General features: G+C 32.5%; 1 protein-coding gene across 1 annotated transcript; it reads right to left on the reverse strand.

The window, feature by feature from the left end:
* Window positions 1-1074: 1074 nt before the first annotated feature.
* Window positions 1075-1603, reverse strand: LOC123697541 (60S ribosomal protein L7-like). The gene has a single exon (XM_045644086.1). It carries the CDS (start codon window positions 1552-1554, stop codon window positions 1075-1077), a length of 480 nt encoding a protein of 159 aa, XP_045500042.1. The 5' UTR covers window positions 1555-1603.
* Between the last annotated feature and the right edge of the window lie 20656 nt (window positions 1604-22259).

A 22259-nucleotide genomic window follows, 5' to 3' on the forward strand; every position in this document is an offset into this window, starting at 1 on the left:
TATATTTTATTTTATGAAATCGTATTACTATCGTACTCTATCACTATCCGAAACGACACCGCCACGACATAATATCGTATGCTATAAATGGATCGATGGCACAGCTGCGGTAAGAGCGTGTAATATCGGCATCGCCATCAAACCGTTACATGCGGATAAGAGCTCTTCGCGATATCTGTCTATTGTTATCGTTATAGAAATGCTTTGAACGCATTGTTTATTTGGACACGTATTCGTTCCTTATTTATTTAGTTTTGCTTTGTTATATTTGCGATAGTATGACAATGAGTAATTAATAAGCAACTATGGAGCATCTATTGGGTTTCTTGCCGTTTCTTCTCCGTAGATACTGCTTTCTTTTGGTGGTTAATGTTAAAAATATGTAATGACGTTTCAAAAGTGCTTCTAGAAGAAGTCTAATTGAATAAATAAATGTTTTTTTGTTTCAGTTTGAGTACATTATTTTTTTTAACTCATGAAATAATTGTGATGAAAAATACAACCTGTAGCTTTACGCCCGCGGTTTCGCCCGTTTTGTCTCCAACTTAACAAATAGTACAAACCTTAATCTTCTTGAATCACTCTATCTATTAAAAAAGACCTTCAAAATCTGTTGCGTAATTTTATAGATTTAAGCATACAGACACAGACGGCGGAATGCGACTTTGTTTTAAAATATGTATAGATGTTGTCGGCTTGCAAATGTTAAAACTATCTACTGTATCGAGATTTTTCGTAATTACTAATTATTATTATAGAGCAGCAGGTCCTTTTATTCCTTTTACTGGTTTCTATGTACTGGTATGCGTATGGATTTTGATCATTGGACGATGTCCGTAATATTAATGCTCGTAAGTATTTATTCACTAATTTGAATTCCTTTACCTATAGTTATGTATTAAGCGGTATGAATATGTAGGGGTTTTGCTGACTTACAAAACACATAATGTAATAATAAATTTAATGTATTATATACAGTGTGAAACTCAAAATTGTCGTTGCCGGACGTTTACGCCGCGCACAATAAATATGCATGCTTCGTAAGCGAGTATTTTATTTAGTACACCTAAACACCTAAAGTGGTGACCCCGACGTGATGTAGGGCTCCGCGATCCTGAGCATGTTGACGGTGGCCTTGTTCAGTTTAACAAAGACACCATTGTTGATCTGACGCAGTCTGAATAGCTGCAGGACTTTGCGTACCTTGGGTGAAACCTGGTTGATACCACGGATACGGATGACAAAGGCGAGTTTAGCCTCTCCGGGAACATAGTAGTTGCCGCGGTTGCGTGCTTGTCTGGCTAGCCTGATCTCATCGCGCTCCTTGATTCTGTATTCTTTGACATACTGCTCTGCCCTCTTGAAGATTTCTTTCCTTTTCTTGACGGCGGCTGAACGTCTTTTAAGGGTCACCTGTAGTCTGCGGGTTTTGAGTGCTTCCCTGCGCTTGCGGTGCTTAAGGACTGACTCAGGGACTGCTGGCAGCTTCTTGCTGTCCTCTTTACCCTTCACCACCTTCTTCTCAGCGGGCTTCTTGTCTGTAGTCGCGACCATTGTGCTGCGGGGCAAAACTCCACGCGGCACGTGTGTCAAATTCTAAAAAGAACGACAGATAACGTCATGTAATCATCATAATATTGTATTTTATTTTGTTTTTGTTTCGCAATTGTAGCTTATTATGTGTATCGTACTTGTAATGTGACACGTTTGCTTACGACCGATTATTTGTGTGATAATCATGTAACCTGTATCTGCCTGTTTTATATTAATTGTTTAAATTTTTCCATATTATTTTTTTTGTAAAAGGGGGGGAATATTGTAGGGGTTTTGCTGACTTACAAAACACATAATGTAATAATAAATTTAATGTATTATATACAGTGTGAAACTCAAAATTGTCGTTGCCGGACGTTTACGCCGCGCACAATAAATATGCATGCTTCGTAAGCGAGTATTTTATTTAGTACACCTAAACACCTAAAAATATATTATGTGGGCCTTCAAATATTTGGGATAAGGTTCAAACATATTTTACACTAGCTACTCCGCGCGGTTTCACCCCCGTGGCTCCACCCCTGTTAGTCGTAGCGTGATGATATATAGCCTATAACCTTCCTCGATAAATGGGCTATCTAACACCGAAAGAATTTTTCAAATAGGACCAGTAGTTCCTGAGGTTAGCGCGTTCAAACAAACAAACTCTTCAGCTTTTTAATATTAGTATAGATAACATATACCATGATCTTTTCAAATAGGTTATTAGATGATGAACTGATTTTGCCCTAGTGGGCTGATATTTTTATGTGTGTTCTAGTCGATAAAGTAACCTTGTAACCATTTCAAATACTTATTCACTATCTATATATAAAATATATATAATATCTATAATATAAAAAAATTATACTCGTTAAATAACATAAAATATCTTTAAAATTCTATAAGTTTTTCTCTAAATTAAATTTAAACTGAAATTAAATATTTCAATTATGAAAAATATTTCCCAAGAATTTATTAAATAAAACATTTAAAAGAAAAAACACGCTTATTATCTCCAATTACTTCGTCTACTTTTACCGAGTGAAACTTAAAGTGGAGCGAACTTTAATTTTGTATTTTATTTCTTTTATCGAAGCATCTAAGTTGGCTACAAATTAAGTCTGTAACAAGTTCGATTTAGTTAAATATGCCGGTTAAGTTCTATAAGTAACACAGTTAATTAAATTATCTTCATTTTAGATGGTAGATACCTAATTTTAAACTATATTTGTGTTTAAAGAAGACTGGCTGTGCCGCGCGGTTTCACCCGCGAATGAACAAGCATAAGCAAGTATTAATATAGCTTATGTGCCAGAATAATAATTCTGGCACATAAGCTACTTCACTGTGAAGTATCATCGCAATTTGTTCAGTGATTTTGAATATAGGTAAATCCTCACAAACTTTCACGTGTATAATAGATATATATACTACTAGCTTTCCGCCCGCGGCTTCGCCCGCGTTTTCAAAGTAAATCCCGTTCCCGTAGAATTTCCGGGATAAAACCTATCCTATGTCCTTTCTCGGGTATCAAAATATCTCCATAACAAATTTCATGCAAATTGGTTGAGTAGTTTAGGCGTGATTGAGTAACAGACAGACAGACAGAGTTACTTTCGAATTTATAATATTAGTATGGATATATACCATTCATGCATTATCATTCTATTATAATATTTGAGAAATAATTTCATATCAAAATATATTAAACCTTCATTATAATTGGAACAAAATACAACGATAAACACCACATAAACACCTACAATTGTATAATTTGTAAATAAGCTGGCCGAAAGCCAGAATAAAAAGACAATTTGGCCAATTTATGTTAACCCAATATAATAAATTATTTGAGTATTTTACAGAATGAGATTACCAAATTAATTGCCAATTTCTGTATAATCGAAATTAAATGGTGGCGCATTATTATTGCGATTTTCCCGTCGTTTAACAGATACAACTAATGGAGTGATGACGGATATTCCAAAGATATCATCATCATCAGCCCATTTAATGCTGCCACTGCTGGGACACGGGCCTCCTATGAGAGTACAGGCCATGATCCATCACGCTGGCCAAGTGCAGGCAGATGTCACATGTCGTCGAACTTTTGACTCTTCGACGTGTCGGTTTCCTTTTTTCCGATTTTCTATCACCATTTATTAGTGGTTATGTTATCAACATGTGCATATAATTTTAAAAGTCAATTTGTTTCCTACATGCTCGCCTGGTCTCGAACCCCCGACTGATCGATTTAAAGTTCAGACTTTCGATTATAAGTATAATGATGTCAGCATCATTACCACTGAGCCACCACTACCTTTTGATCAAAGATACCAATAACAGAAATCGCGTACATAAAAAGAGGGTACTTTGATACGAGCTGAGTATTGTCAGTGATTCCTTGATATAAAATGGTTTTATAATACCCGGTTAATTATAATTAACTTCGAAACGTTTAAAATTTCGATTTATGAATTTTAAAACATTTATAGCAACAGCTACGTGAGCTTTTAAATTATACCCTTGATTGAAATTTAAACTGTCTGTACTATAAAGATGAAAATTTTGTGAGTGTATAATATGAGTGTTATGTTACGGTACTAATAAGACACAAAACATTTTTTTTATTAATATTTATTAATATAGTCTATTCTTTTATTCTAGGCAGTATCTAAATAAGCTGTTTCATCAAAAAAATCTAGTAAATTATAATAAACTCAAACGTTGATTTATTAAAATAGATATACATTTTATAAAAAATGTTCATGCGAATACAAATCCATATGTGTCTCTTTTTATTGCGTATTCATTACATTTGAATCAATATTGATGGATGGAACCTAGGAGAAGGATGTAGGCTACTTTTTGTCGTTATAATAAAACTTGGTTTAGCTTTGTGTGGAAAGCTGAATCAACACTTTACCTACCTTTAAGGCCGGCAACACACTCACCATACCCCTGGTATTGTGGGTGCAAGTGGGCAACGATGATCATTTACCATCAGATGTCTCGTCTGCTCGTTTGCTTGCTCTTCACATAAAAAAATAAACTTACCTACGCATAAAGTTTGAAAGTTTATGCAATTCTAGGTCTTAAAACTATTCTATTGCATAACAATTTCGTACAGTAAGTACTTACCTATTTCAGAATTACAATAAGAATAACTGCATTGTTTTAAAGCATTCACAAAATGTCCTATTTTTAGAGTGCTGTGCTATAAAAGGGAACAGTGTCAAGGAAATTGGGACCTTTTAAAAAAATAATTAGTCTATTAAGGTGCATTTTAAACTTGGCTGCATAATCGCTAATTTTGCACAACTATCATTACCATAAGGCAAAAGGAAGAAATGCATATTATTTATTTTGCTGCAGAATATCTTGCTTTCATTTAAGTAAACTGTTTTTATTGTTATCTGAAGCTCGCAAGAACGAAGCAGGTTTCCATTCGTAGCTTATAATATTTCTTATCTATTTTTTGGCTTGGTTTATAAAAAAATGAATTGTATAAGTACTTAAGTTTTGAAAAAAATTCTTATTTAAAAAATCCTATTGAAAATTTAACATAATATTGCGATTCTTTACATTATCCATACTAATATTATAAATGCGAAAGTAACTCTGTCTGTATGTTACTCAATCACGCCTAAACTACTGAACTAATTTGCATGAAATTTGGTAGGGAGATATTTTGATACCCGAGAAAGGAAGGCTACTTTTTATTGCGAAATATGTACCACGGGCGAAGCCGGGGCGGACCTCTAGTTTAAAATAAATCCACTTAAGCACGTTATGTCATCGAATCTATATTATTGAATAATAGTAAATCTATAAGTATATATAAAAATGAAACCCGTTTTCCTTGGTCACGGCATCACGCGTGAACGGGTGGACCGATTTCGATAATTATTTTTCTATTATATTCCTTGAAGTACGAGAATGGTTCTTATGCAGAGAAAACGTAAATATGTACCACGGGCGAAGACGGGACGGACCGCTAGTTATACATAAAAAAACCTTTTTTTGTTTTTAGTTTTGGATAAAAAAATAAAAGATCGATTATAATAATATATTGTTTATTAAGTTTATCCTAATAAAAAAAATAATTTGAATTTATATATTTGAATAATTATATTCACAGAAAAAGCTCATTTCAAAGAAATATAAAACCAATCATTGAAGCTTAGACCTTAACTCCAGTGAACCATTATCTTCATGGAAAAAAATAATCTCAGTCCTTAAGGCGGAAGGTCGGAATAAAATTGTTTTTCCTGTTTTCTTGAGGTTAATTAATCCCTAGCTGCTGTAGAGTACACTAATGTGTATATCTGAGTAATAGCTAGTTACGCTTATATAGTTGGGAACAAGGTATTGTGGAAAGCGATTTTTGTAGGAGTTTTTTGGCTAGATGTGCCCATGGCTTTAGTTGTTTGGGAGTTGGTATGATATGATTTTGCTGTGTAAATCCTAAATCAGGTTTGATAAGACAATAACAGTTGGTATGCGGTTATCTGAATTAAAGGTTACTATTAAATATTTCGGTTTTTTTTTCAGTGATAGTTACATAATACCAGTTAAGCCCTTCTCTAAATTAGGCCTGACAAAAAATAAATGAGAGGTTTTTTTTTAATTTTGACTTATTATGTAGTGGAATAAGAGTATTTTGTTTGTAAATTTTCAATTGATTTCCGTATAGATAATATTATGTTTATAAGAGCATAATAATTATTCCTTGTTTAAATATAATTTGAACTGTATTATAATAATACACGCATTAGTTTAATCACCGACGAAATAGGCAGCTATTGTCTAAACACAGAGAGAAGGACTATGAGTTTCAATTTACATGTTTCAACTAATTTGATGATGTCGAACTGAATGATGTACTTATCTTTGGTAATAAATAATATTTTTTAATGTAGGTATAATATTAATTAGTAGATAAGTAGTAGTGTTTCAGTGGTGAAGAACTCGGATTTCAAATAGATATGTCGAGAGGTCGAGACCTGCAGGCGAGCGTGCAGTAAATAAATTCATGTATTTTCATGCATCACCACTAATCGAATCGATGAAGGAAAAAATCGTGACGAAACTGTTATTTTTAACAATAAAAACATATCTGCACGCGTTGGAAGCTTCTGGCCATACTTGTGGATCAGGCTCATTCCCATTCGAACAGTGGACAAAATATCGTATTAATAAGTCTTAAATTATACAAAAATTTACGAATTTTGATGAATTGTACCACTCCCAAAGTAAGGTGGGCAGAGCCATTAACTGGGTTATGGGATGAGAAACTTTTTTCACTCGCCAACTAAGCGATAGTATGCTGCTTTCATTTAAATAAAAAAAGTTAATAGCATGAGAAAATGTCTACAAACACTGTTTGTTTGCACGAATTTTGTTGATATTTGAGCGATTACCATGCATGCTATGGACAAATGACACTTTTATTATGCCATATTTTTTTGGTACCGTTTTTTGCTTGTAGTGTTCCTGTATTCGAGTACATAATGTAGTTCAACTACCTACGTGGTAAGAAAATGTATTTCCTCTCCTTGTTTTATTCTTACGGATATTAATTTACTGGGTACGATATGTCACAGTAAACTATAATATGCATGTTGTATATGTGCAGTAGAGTGCAACTACTATGCAATATAGTATATATGAATTGAAAGTCATACGAAAAATGGCGATTATTTCCAGAATTATTCTAGAAAACCACGATTTCATGTCCCTAGTTGAATAAAAATAAACTATGGAGATGTCTATAAAATTATCTGCATCTTGAATTTATATTAAATATATATATTATATTTATATTAAGGGTTGAAGACTTGAAGTTATCTGCATATTATATAAGGAAGGAAGCTTATTACTTAGGTGAACACTAGTTAAAGTATCTACCTAATAAGCTTCCAGCCTTACGTATTATGTTTCTTATCACTGACTAAATAAATAGGTACTTAACACAATGATCACTTCCCATAATCTTAACACTATAAAACTTCTTCATTATCTTCTTTTAAAATCCACAAAACATCGAGTCCATAAACTGGTGATTAGGGAACTGAAAGTTTTTAACTCCCCACCGTTGACCCTAATTTCGTTGGCCGGAAACTAACTTCTATGCGCACTACTCAGCATGTACTATTTAATGTATGGGTATGTTCACATAGACTGTCCTGTGTAATGGGTACAGAAAAATGCGTAGAAATTGAAAAAAATCAAGTATAGTCAATAATACATATCTGCATTCTGATATCTATCAATTATCAGAAAAACGATGATGTCCTTGTCCTACAGTCTAGAAAATTATGTTTGCTTTTTATATTTAAATGTCCTTTTAAATGGCAACATTTGAATCATTTATTGGTACCGTATGGATACTACGACTACCATTTAAACAAACTTAAATAATATTGTCTATTGTGTATCATAATGCACTATTAAAACTGCCAAAATCTTCCATCGTTTACAGCTGTAGGACGTTCACTGCTTTACTCGGCATCTAGCGAATTCTGCAAATAAACACAAAATATTTTTTTGAGTAAATATTTTTCTTAAGAGTCCATTAAAGTGAAAGAATTTACCACTGTTCAGACATTTATTTAATTTATTGATAAGTTGTTATTTAATGAGTAAATATATAAGGATATGTAACATTGTATGTCTAAACTACACTATAAATATAACATCATAGAGAGACTCTTCATAACACAAACACAAAAATACACTTCTAAACTCCATACAGTCGATACGCAAAGCCCCTTGCAATGGATATTATACAGTTGACCCTTAACTTTCATTATAAGCACCCAGAGTGTCCTCAGAGGAAGTTTGTGGTCATTCGAGCGAGCCTCAAATGGCGCGGCTAATTTACTTATTTATATTGCTCTGTGGCTCATGAATTTCTTGACCCCAGTAGTATGGCTTTAGTTTTATATCAGTTCCTCTTTGCGGTATTATTTTGGGATGGCATAAATTTAGATGATCGCCAAAGTTTTTGTTTGCGTTAAAAATATTTAAGGGTTGAGGTACTTATTAGTTTTACGACTTTATAGTGTCATTTTGTATAGCTTCCTTATTTGTTTTGTTTTCATTTCGTCTAGCAATAAAATACAAAACGAATTTATCAATTTGAAGTTGCAAAGAACATACTTGTTATTCCAAAAACTATCGCAGCACCCGTCTGTTTCAAACTAGTTTTTCGTTAAAACTAAAAATTTTAGTATTTATCTGTTAATCTCTGTTAGCCAAAACCAACTTCCTGACACTTCTATCTAAATTAAAAGTCACATACGTTACGGTTACAACAAAACGTGCTACCACATTTCACTTAAGAGACGATTTATTTATACCTCACGATACGATTATCGGATGTCTTGTATGAAAAAGAATTCTACCGTATATTTTGTTTATATTTAGTAAGAATTATCGGACATCACAGATGAAAGGATTTTTAGCACATTTATCTTGATATGTTATACTAGCTGTTGCCCGCGACTTCGTCCGCGATTACGTCGTTTTAGGTCATTCGTCGTTTAAAAAAAATACGTGACACTTTATTTTTAAATGTTCTTAATTGTCTCTTTTAAAATTTAACTACATTAAAATTGAAAACTCTGATAAGAAAATCTTAAAATAGGAGAAAATCGAAAATCTGAGGAAAACATGAATGAATGTGATTTAAATTCTACATTACTTAGTATTTCAAAATATAATAATCTAAATTAAATGTAGATTAACAGTTTGAGCGCACCGATATAGAATATGTAGCTAAGTATTAAATTACGTTAGTTTACATAGTAACAAAATAAAAACACGATGACTTTCTTTCGCGCTCGGTACCACAAACTAAGCATGTTAATGGTACGTGGCCCGCGTCACTTGACCCCCCGCGAGTTCCCCTCCGTTGCTATGCGAAAATACATTCGTCGCCCTGCTGTAGGAAAAATTGTAATACTGTGGCCTAGGCGTTATAACACGCCCAGGGAGTTCCTGAGTACCGATAGACATCTATGCACCCTATCATTTGTCAAACGGTCTTCATATTGAGTAAAAGTTTCAGATTCAGAGTGTTATAGACAAATATAATCAGAAAGCTTCGAACTCCTAAGCTATCGGAAGTTACCGTGTTATTGTGAGTCAACCATAAAAGATAGACATTTATGATGTCGGGAGATATTTTTTATATAATAAGGAGAACATTTCTTTCATACATGATTTCTGTGTAGCTTTATTCTGTGTACCATAAAGGTTGCACACGCGACGAAAGCTTAAAAATGGAGTTACTGCTCTGCTCAGGAGTATGAAAAATAATTGTACCAAGTTTCGTTTAAATCCGTCGAGTAGTTTTTGTTTCTGTAACGGTTATACGGACAGACAGACGGACAAAAATTTTACTGTTTGCTTCTTTAGCATCAGTGTCGATCCCTAATCACCCCGTGATAGTTATTTAGGAAATATATTTCATGTACAGATTTAATATAAGTATACATAATAGGTATATTTAGATTCCAATTTCCATGTACCTAACGTTAAATTCGACTATACAATAACTAACAGACAACGCAGGTTACTCTCGTTTCCGTAGGTAAGTTGAGGCGGTTACATATTCGGTCCTCATAACATCACTTTTAGTGAACGAAACGACAGCGCGGTTTAATTCGATGCCAACACCATAAGAAAAAAGGAAATATTTTTAATTGTGAAAAAATATTATGATTTACACTGTTAACACTATTTTAATCTATATTATATTACATATAATAAATCTGTTGAAGGGTTAATTCTGTACATTGAAAATATTGAAAAAATAAATAGCAGGGGGTGTTACTGGATCGATACCAAACCCAAATATTATGTGATTAAAAAAATTTTTGTCTGTCTGTCTGTCTGTATGTGAAGGCATCACGTGAAAACTAACGGTTCGATTTCGATGAAACTTGGTATAATTATACCTTATTATCCTGGGCATAAAATAGGATACTTTTTATCCCGGAAAAATACGTAGAAAAAAAACTAAATCTTAATTTTTTCCGCGCGGATGGAGTCGCGGGCGGAAGCTAGTATAAAATATATGGCTGTGAGTGTGTAAAAATAAATCCAGCTAGTTTCACATCACACTTATGTTTATAATTTTATTAGCTATACGACATGAAAATATACATATTAATTACCAAGCAATAATCATACAGGTAAATACTGAAGAATTGAAGAATTGAGATGATTAACAGTCAAAGTTTATTTTAGTAATAACATTTAACAACATGTCAATGATGAAGAAATAATAATTATCAACGAACTAACCTTTTCTATAATACTTAACACAGCACATTTTTTAAATTATCTTGCTCAACTCTGCCCAAAAATTTGAGGGTTTTGTTGGAACTTTAATGTGTCAAAACTATGATATATCTAAACTACGATACAACTTGCATGCGGAAATGCTCATTACAATCAGTAAATTTAAAGAATAACTAACAACATACTATTCAATTTTATTGAGCTGATTAATATCTTTTGCCTGGAAGAGATCACCGCCGCCAGGCCGCCGCCTAATAAATATACTGTGTTTTCTTATAAAATCGTAACATACTTAATTTCTTTTATGTACTAAATTTTAATAAATTTATAACTAAATTCTTTTTATCTAAAAATGAGCTTGAGCTTATATTAGGCAAAAGTATACATTAACTTTTTATAATTTCAGGACCGCACCTTAAATGGGGCCTCGTAAAATATGCCTACGGGTTATTAATAGAGAAATGATACACAACAAAGTTATGTTGGTTCCATTTTATTTATAAAATATAATGAAAATGGACAAATATAAAACATATTGTGTAAAATGATTAAAAATAAATAAATGAAGCAACTACGATTCAAAGAAAACATCTTTTTCAGTGTGAAAATGCTCTAAGCAATCCTGGATGATGAGTCATGTACTCTCATCCCAGTACGGTCGGTGCCTCGATAGCCATAACGATAAATATTATAATCAGATAAGAGCAAAGTCAGAATAAAAATCATAACTTGTACAGTTGAGAGTGCAAAATTTATGTTTCATTTGACAATAACATTTTTTCGGTCCTAAAACGTAGTATGTAGTTTGATAAATGGTTGGCCGCCCCTTCTCTCCTTCCTGAAAAATATCCTCCAAAATTACCCGAGATACTTCCAATGATTGAACCATACGTTGGACATTAACTTCAGTCAAAAATTGACGAAGCGGATGATTACTAATTTCCACTTAATCCTCGCTGCCACTATCTTCATCATCAAATCATCAATTTTCAAGTGGTGTTGTAAAATTGTCAGCAGAAATAGTCTTCCAAAGGCGATATAATTTTATGAATATTGAATCTGTAAATAAAAAAATCAAAAGTTAATTGTAAATCTATAAAAAAAGCTACTTACAAATAAAGTTTTATCAACAAACTACTGTTCCCAACGCACCTCAAAATCTTGTAAAAGTCAAAAAGAATTCATCATTCTATTATTTCATTCTAAAAGTGTAATAAAATACTTTATAAAACCAATAAAATACACGAATTGCTATCATTATAAAAAATAAATACCTATAAAAGTAATAACTTACCTTTTGTATGGTGAAAATTCACAAAACACGAAGATTGAATTTGATATTTTTGGTTTTATGACATTCAATTTATAAAGAATAGAAACATTCGATCACGAAATTATGCGGGTTCGAGTCCCGCCTCGTGATCGAATTTTTTCTATTCTTTATAAATTTATAAAACTCGAAGATTTTAAAAATGTAACCAATGAACGCAATCAATGTTAGATTAATTGTAATGGTGTCTAGTTTGACTTAAAATAATAAACATCTACCTACCCTCACTTTTAAAAATGTAGTATATTCACACGAAATATAAGCGCACCTTATAGGGAAGGGAAGATATGGGTTAAAGAGTTAAATAAATAACATGATTATATTTAAATTATTAATTTTCAACAGTATGTTCAGTAGTGTTAACATGTAAATTGATTTGATTTTTACGAAATCTCATAGATGGCGCTGTTTCAAATTTGTCTTTATTATACTACTAAATTCATTAAACTGTTTCTCTGCCCAAATTACGTAAATGACATAGTTTTTATTTTGTAAAGCTAGATAATAGCATGGCTTACTCGAAACCAACATTGAAACATGAGTCTTTAGATTGTACGCTGTCGTAGTACACGGAATATGTAAGAAAAATAAAGGTTCACTGCTCCTCCCCCGAAGGTGATATCATGATAATATGTATAAACTATCCTCACCCGACCTCTAAGGAATATTCATGCAAAATTTGAAGTAAATCTATTCAGTACTTTCTGAGATTAGCAAGGAAATACATACAGACAAACAGACAAACAGACAAACAGACAAACAGACAAACAGACAAACAGACAAAAATTCTAAAAACTATGTTTTTGGCTTCTATATCGATTATAGATCATGGATTATGTATTCTTTTAAAAAAATATTCAATGTACAGTTTTGACTTTCCTACGATTTTATTATATGTATAGATTTATTTTGTAAAGCTAGATAATAGCATGGCTTACTCGAAACCAACATTGAAACATGAGTCTTTAGATTGTACGCTGTCGTAGTACACGGAATATGTAAGAAAAATAAAGGTTCACTGCTCCTCCCCCGAAGGTGATATCATGATAATATGTATAAACTATCCTCACCCGACCTCTAAGGAATATTCATGCAAAATTTGAAGTAAATCTATTCAGTACTTTCTGAGATTAGCAAGGAAATACATACAGACAAACAGACAAACAGACAAACAGACAAACAGACAAACAGACAAACAGACAAACAGACAAACAGACAAACAGACAAAAATTCTAAAAACTATGTTTTTGGCTTCTATATCGATTATAGATCATGGATTATGTATTCTTTTAAAAAAATATTCAATGTACAGTTTTGACTTTCCTACGATTTTATTATATGTATAGATATAGATTTGCCTTAGACAACGATAAGATAAGTAATGCCATAGTGAAATTAAAATTGCATACAGAGATAACACATTTAATATGAACATTAATTTAAGTCTTCTTCACAATAGTAACGCACCAAGTGTAAGATAAAACAATATTATTTAAAATAATTTAACACGTTTAAATTTTAAATTAAACTTCTACAAACATAAGCACTTTGTAAAATATAATACATTTAGTATGAAAATCGATAAACACAAAATATTTGCATCATCAGAAGCATCGCTAGTTTTGTAATCTTTACCAATTTTCCCAAATAACGTCCCGACTAAAAATTAAAACGGATCCATCGTCACTTCTAAACACCCTCAAACGTGAGAACAACCAAAGAGTGCAATAAATAAAAGCACTTGAAGTGCCTAATTGGAAAGCGGTCATATAAATCAGTCGAACACGGTGCCAAGGCAAAAACAATTGCCACTCTAAATCTGTGGCTCCCTGGCACTTGCTGGATTTGGTTTCTATCATGCGAAGTATTTATTGCGCGCTCTGACGGGTTTTATAATGGATTTCACGTCAGTTCTGGTTTGGTGACTTGATTGGGTAGAAAATGATTATTTATTTTTATTTATTTTTTGGTTTGAAATAGATTCAAAGAAGTTTTCGATCCGGGAGTCAATTATGATAGAAATTGCTTGCGAATAGTAGGCAAATGAAGGATGAGAAGGAATTCTCTTCGCTATAAATGCCCTATTGTGGGCATTTATAGCGAAGGTAGAAAAGTAGTATGGCTGTAGAATGTAGATTCTAATGGAATCAACAATATTAGGAATCGCGGGCTAAGGTATTAGACCAGATCCATACCAGAATCCAGAATGAAACGTGATTTGCAATTATCGTGTTTCGAACAATAACCGAGAAAGAACCCATAGTTTTAACCTTCTACTTGCCGTAAACACATAAACCAATTTAACGATCATAATCTGTAACATCCATAAAGTGACATGTTGAGTTTTAATCACAAAAAAGGCAATTTACAAGTTGCGATATTCTACAATAAAATTTATAGCGTTTATAAACTTGATTTATTCTAAGCGACGGTAAATGTATCCATATTTTATATTCAGATTGATTGTTAACACTAAAAATATTTACGCGTCGCTCAACTAAATCTATTTTGATGATGACAGAGGAATAGGATCCATCAGTGATGCGTTTTTCACGTTCACATGAAAGCTTGCAACAAATCATTGTGTATTCGGAGCAAAATTGAATTATTTCTATTGAATATGACGTATATCCGTTTCTTCTTCAAATAACTTTTGTTTTACGTGACTCGTGTCAGTTTGTCGCGTCCGTTGCAAATATATTAAAAGTACGTGTTATTTAATTAAATTACTATCCATAGTAATATAAGAAATATTCCTTTTCTTGTGACCTATTTGCTTGTTTGTAATCTTCGGAAGTACTAATCAGTCTAATCTGTACTGATCATGAATTGTTTTTCATAAATATCAAGCTGCGCTATTCAGAAGTGGCATAGCCTACTTTGGTCCCGTGTGAAACTGAATATAGTCTTGGAAAGCAGCTAGTTTTAAGTTGAATTACTCCGCTTTAATAAACTGTAGAAATAATATTTCTATTAGTAGGGTAGATAAAGAGACTTGCGATAATTGTTAATACGAACCGAATAGTACATTCTCCAGAAACATAAGCGTTTCATACGGTTATATTACTAGAATCTTCTACAGATCAATATAGATAAAGTGCGAATATCCTAACAAAGACGCTCAAAGAACAATTTACTGAAAGCGAACGATAAAGAATTCTTTGTACGATTGTGATACTGTTTTGAATACTTTTGAAATTTAAATTTAAAGAGAGTACTCGCAAATATTGTGACTTTATGCATCCTTTGTGTGGAACACAATAGCTTCTATGTTTCCTTGATCCTTGTCGTTACTGCTGTAAATTATGTTGGAATAAAATTATTGTACAATGCTTAGAGTTTATCTGAAGTTTTTGGTAAGTACAAACAGGAAGGTACAAATAGACGTTATGGTAGAGAAAGTTTTATCAAGTAATCGTAAAGAAATAATTTAAATGTTCTCATATTACGTTGTTATGTAGGTATGTCTAAAATCAATGTCCTAATACTTTATCTTTAGGGAATAGAAAGAATAAAATACATGGCTGATTTTGAGAAACATTGCATAAACGACTTAAATAATAACAAATTATGATACATCTGACTTACGAAGGAGTTCTTTATTGTACTTATTAGAGTAGTACCAAATAACCCCTTCAGTAGCTTCAAGCCATTACACAGAACTGTTCCAAAGCAAGAACAAAACATTCAACATTGTAACCCACATTTCGGTGAAAAACAGCGAACACAGCGTTCGTAGCATTCTACATAAATTCCACCCTCTATAAGATTAGAGTCATAGAAATATGCTAGAGTTCCAGGAGCCAAATAATGGCTTTGCTAGATAGCAAGCGTTCTTAACGCGTTGAGCGTTAAATTGCCGCCGCGCTATAATATGTGATAATATTATGGTCCCTAGACAGGTAATGATAGCATGACATGCATATACTTGAATTGTCATGCCAGTTATAAAAAAAGTTAATTAAGCATTTTTATAGAGTCCGTGTCCAAACTTGTGAATCAAAACCTCTAAGCTTTTGCATGACATCAACCGATTGGCTTTGTCAGATCGTCAATGTTTACAGTGATTCAGAATAAACATCTATAATTCTATAATAAGTAACGGCCAATCATAGACATTTAGGTCCTCTACACTATCGTGATTGCCTCTACCCGCCCAACGCTGCCCATTTGGAAGAAGGTCGACTAGACCGTCGGCGCTTTGTTTGACAGTATGATATCGCGTAGTACCACACTATTCGGCGATATAGCGCGGCATCAAGTAAGCTCTCTGACGCGATATACGCTTTCTATTTGGCACAACCATAAAATGTTCTGCGTTTCTCAACTAATCATTACTAGCAGAAGATATTTCAAGCTAAGTGCATCGGTGATTCACACGTGTTCTCGAATAGCTTTTACCGACTTTACTAATGTGGTAGTGGATATTTATTATGGATAAGGTGTTTAGTGAAGTATTGCAGTTAACGGTTTTAACCGTTTTGTACTCGTCGTGAAGGAGTGGAGGAAATTAACGAGCTGAAGCATCTGTTATGCGAATATAGTTTATGGAGTTACTAAGAACATTTATATTTCTACTAGCTGCACCCTGCGGTTTCACCTCCTATTGGTTGGTTAGCGTGATGATATATAGCCTTCCTCGATAAATGGGCTATCTAAAACCGAAATAATTTTTCAAATCGGACCAGTACTTCCTGATAATAGGCGCGTTGCGTTATTATTATGCATATTTATAATGTTACTAATTAATGTTTAAAAAAATAAGAACAAAGTAGGTATTATTCTAGTGAATTTATAAAACAGTAGAAGAATTCTCAGAATAATTAGCAAAAATAGGGTCTCGCGTTTGATGATGAAAAAATTACTAGGGATTAATGAAAAAGACATTATTTTAGCGTTCTTTGTGGCGGGTTTTTAATCTTTTTATTTAAAAACATCGTCAAAATTTTAATATCATTTTAGATTCATTTGTGGCTTATAATAATATATTAAGGATATTTGATACCGTGGTTCTAAAATTTATAATGTAATTTATTATGTATTTGGAATACAAATAAGGCTATTTAATAATGTTTTTAATTAAATAATATTTTTCACGCATAAAACTGTATAAAAACGAGTGTTTCAAAAGCACGGACCTATATGCAATGCAAATATTTACCTCGATAGGATGGCTCAGCAAATAAAAACATTTTAAAGCTTTTCAAATAGTTTTTGTTCTATTTATTTTATTTTTTACTGTCCCTTAACAGGGATCAATTATATAAAATATTTTATTTATTAAAAAATCCTTTACGAGTTTTACTTCGGTAAAAGTAGCTTATAATATTACATCACTCTCTCAAATGTTAAAAGTTAAAAGATATCTTTAATTCTTTAGTCACAAATATAGGTGACTAGATTTCCGCCCGCAGCTTCGCCCGCGTTTTGAAAGAAAAAACCCGCATAGTTCCCGTTCCCGTGGGATTTTCGGGATAAAACTTATCCTATGTGTTAATTCTAGTTACCCTCTATATATGTACTAAATTTCATTGTATTCGGTTCAGTAAAATTTGCGTGAAAGAGTAACAAACACACACACACATCCTCAAGAACTTTCGCATTTATAATAATATTAGCAGGATATTAGATATCCAACAACTCCATTATGATGAAAGAAATACATACGATCAAATAAATAATTAATATACTTTCGCATTTATAACATTTTAAATAGGATGAAATAATCCAATTTCACTCTTTCGCATGAAACGAAGTAGTATATTAAAAATACTACCAGGAACTCGGATTTAAACATTTCTTTACGCGAAATAGTATTACGAAAATACTACCAGGAACTCGGATTTAAACATTTCTTTACGCGAAATAGTATTACGAAAATACTACCCGGAACTCGGATTTAAACATTTCTTTACGCGAAATAGTATTACGAAAATACTACCAGGAACTCGGATTTAAACATTTCTTTACGCGAAATAGTATTACGAAAATACTACCAGGAACTCGGATTTAAACATTTCTTTACGCGAAATAGTTTTACGAAAATACTACCAGGAACTCGGATTTAAACATTTCTTTACGCGAAATAGTATTACGAAAATACTACCAGGAACTCGGATTTAAACATTTCTTTACGCGAAATAGTATTACGAAAATACTACCAGGAACTCGGATTTAAACATTTCTTTACGCGAAATAGTATTACGAAAATACTACCAGGAACTCGGATTTAAACATTTCTTTACGCGAAATAGTATTACGAAAATACTACCAGGAACTCGGATTTAAATATTTTCTACATATAATAATTGCATAGCTACCTAGTTCTAATTGAATGCAAATCAAGATATAATCTATATTATAGCAATGTTACTGAGGACTCTCTAATGGCTCATAAAATTTGAGTAGGGATCTAATGGCTTTTAAATTACTCTTTAGGATAACATTTAATGTAGTAAGACTAATTTTAGCGTAGTAGTGTGTTTTGTTGGACAAATGGTTGAAACCAAGCGTGTAAGTTTCATATAATCTTTCAGACCGGTTTTTATGGATTTTTATCGGGATTTTATGGGACAATTTTATTTTTTGTAATAAAAGTGAACTTCCCTACTTATCTCTTCTAAGCCCTTCTTCATAACATACTTACCACTAAAACTTAAAAATAAACCAGAATAAATATTTTAGTAATAATTAAAAAGTGTACGCTGAAAAATAAATAAATAGAAAAATAATGGAATACACTTTTAGATAGGTAGATTGACTAAAAAACACATTCACTAAATTTTCCATACATAATAATTATTATAAATCTATTTGTTTAGGTATCATTAAATAGATTCATACTACTACATACTATTCATCGTATAAAAGATTCATACTATCATCTTTCTCCTTACTAACATGAATCAAACTATCCGATCTTTTGGAAAACTTACGTGGTAACATAAATAGAGTGAAGCCTCTTTAGATATTCTAAAAATGTTTTATGATAGGCTAAAAATGTTTTATCAAGGCTTACCTGTACTTAAGAAAAACGCTGATGTAATGCTTTTGTAAAAATATACATTTAATATTTTTTGTAGTATTATTACATTCGTAGTACCTACACATGAATTCAGTAGGTACCTACATACAGTACACAGTATTCGTACATTATATTTTTGTATTCAAGGTTCATACTTTTTGTAGTGATAATTCTTTAGGCGCGTGGACAGTAAAATTTCAAGGTTGCGTCATGGAATGAATCTTGACAAAGAAGTTTCACTTCTGACACGTGTGATCACACACACGCTCTTTTTTAACGTTAATAATCTCATCATTTACGTTAAATGAAACGCAATTAAAACAATTGCAATAATTAAAACACAATATTAACATTAAAAGGTTTAAGCGTTAATATATTCAAACAATATCCAGGTAAAAGAAACAACAGCCTTTGTTATGTAATTACGATATATGAGCCCCTTTATTCCCATAAAAAGCATGAAAAGGGAAGGCCTTTACAAAAATCCGGGTTATGAGGACAGAAAGAAAATAAAAATACAATTGTTTCGCGATTAAACAAAAAAAAACATGTAACGTTTACATTACGGGGTAATTAAGGGCAAAGGGGTTTAAATTGTGGTAAGTAGCAATGTATTATGATGATACATTACGCTTCACGTTTGTTATTTTGGATAGGCGTCTGTTTGAGCTGTTAATTTCCTGTTTCATGTGAATCGTTATGTTGAAATTGCTTAGGTTTATTGTTGAGAATAAAAAATCTAAATTTAAAGGCATTTGATTTAGTTCTATGTGCTGTTTATCATGGATTCTTTATAAGAGTATTCAATGGATGAATATTATAATATGGTAATGGTTTTTTAAAGTAATTGACGTTGACGTCATAAGTACTTACAGTTAAAAATAGAAGAAAGACTAGACTATTGCATATCATGCCTTCAAGCCACACCTTCGTGCCCGTCCCCATGGGGAGCGTGAGGTTTTTTTCGTTATGGAATTTCTGGATTCGGCCCTCGCGCTCAAGGCCCGCGATAGAAGCTAGGCAATAGGTTAAAAACTCATTAAATATTGAATTGTCATTGATCCTTGATAAGTAGTATAAAAAATTTGAATTAACACTTCCTCTTGAAGTCTGGTCAAAATTGCGTCTAAAGAAGTAGATCATAATACTAACATGCAAGCATACAAACTCACAAGTGAAGCTAATAAAAGCGTGTTAAAATTTGAAGCACGAAATTAAAGCTATATACGCAAAAACCTAGTAATAAAGATCACTAAAACAAACCCAAAAGAAACATAATATTATACCATACTCCCATCAGACTCAAAATATACCAATAAACTGCAAACGAAAAACAGCATATTCCATTAAAGTTTTTCTACACCAGATATAATTCATTAAAACGAATGGATGGAATAAATAAAGTGTTCACGTATCGAGTTAGCGCTGCGGGAATTTTTCACTGGTTTTTCACGTTAAAAAATATCCTGGATTAGTCGCCAGTAGATTAATTAATAAATGGTAAACAATAGATGTACGCCCCCTGGCGGTATATAATGGGACAATGGAATTGAATTCATTCAGCTCGAATTAATGCGTGGTCCATACCTTATTTTGTTTTTATTAACGTATGTTTGAATATTTTGATGAATGCTGTGGACAGTTGATTGTTTGGTGCTTACAGTAACGTAATATATGGCCCATATTTTTATGGACTTAATTCAGTACTTATATTTATAATTGCTTTAATAGGGTTGGTAAAATCTAAATCGTGGTAAGTTTATTTAGGGCCGATTTTTCAATCCTTGGTTAAAAGTTATCCGTCCAATAAAGTATTACCAGAACATTATAAAATGTCACCTATAAACTGACAATTAGAATACAATTTTTTTTTTTTTATATTTTTTATAATTTTTTTTAAGGTGTTTCTCAATGTTAGCCAGAAGGGCTTCTACATTTTAACGCGGACGCGGGGGTGAACTGAAGGTTCACCCTGGTAGCGACATGCACAAGGGCGTCCCCCCTTGACGGGGATCTCGAACCTCGGCTTGGGCTGTCGCTTGAGTGGAGGAGGCCAGAAGGGCCCTAATCGGACGGGAATACGCTTAGGGAATACGTTATTCGATGAATAAGTTTTAACCAAGGATTGAAAAATCAGCCCTTAGTCGGCTTGCCGATCTTAAACCCAAGAAAACTATTTGTGATTTCTATCTATAATACTATTCTTTAAATTAAATTAAGTACAGGTCATGATCCCAAAGCAATAAATAACGTTCTTTTTGCGATACATTTTAGCAAGTGAAACCGTGCGTTAAGCTAATAATAATTCCCAAAATGTGACGTCGCAGTTTATATCATAAATAACGTGAATAATATGCTCGCTTTTTCGTGAATTTATGGCGAAAGTATTTTATTATATTATTATTATGTTACGTTTTCGAGTTGGGCCCAATTTATGAAGTCATTTCCGACACTCATTCTACACGTTATGAGGAAAATCCGTGCCATTAAATGGAGTAGTTTCACAAATTAAGATGTTCATAAACTTGCAGCCCTTTACAGGGGTGGACTGGGGACAAGGGAAATGGTTGGGCGTGTTCTTTTGTTTTGATTTTGGAATGGTTGCTTAGATTGTACTATCTTATATGATAGTGGCTTTGTTTTCGTCGCATTATAGCATTTCAAAGCTTTTTAATGTGTACACTGTACAATATTTTACATGATTTGTATGAATTCGAAATGACAATATTACTAAATTCAAATATATACATTGGTTGCTTATAGAATTAGGGACAAGTTAAACTTGCTATCGTAAACCCAAATTTAAATAAAATAAAATAAATAATAAACTAAATCTGAATTTAACACAAGAACAATAACTAAAACTGCAAATATAAAACTTACAACACATACGGTCTTATTAACCCAATACCATACGTTATTTTTCGCTGTCCACTATAATTTTCTTGTCAGAGTTACCTAACCTTACCTTGGGGCTCACGATCCTCACACAAAACTACGTCACATTGCTCACGTAATTATATTTTATATGCTTCACGGCTTATGAGCTAAGGTAGG

Source organism: Colias croceus, chromosome 14 (assembly GCF_905220415.1).
Source record: "Colias croceus chromosome 14, ilColCroc2.1".
Taxonomy (NCBI): Eukaryota; Metazoa; Arthropoda; class Insecta; order Lepidoptera; family Pieridae; genus Colias; species Colias croceus.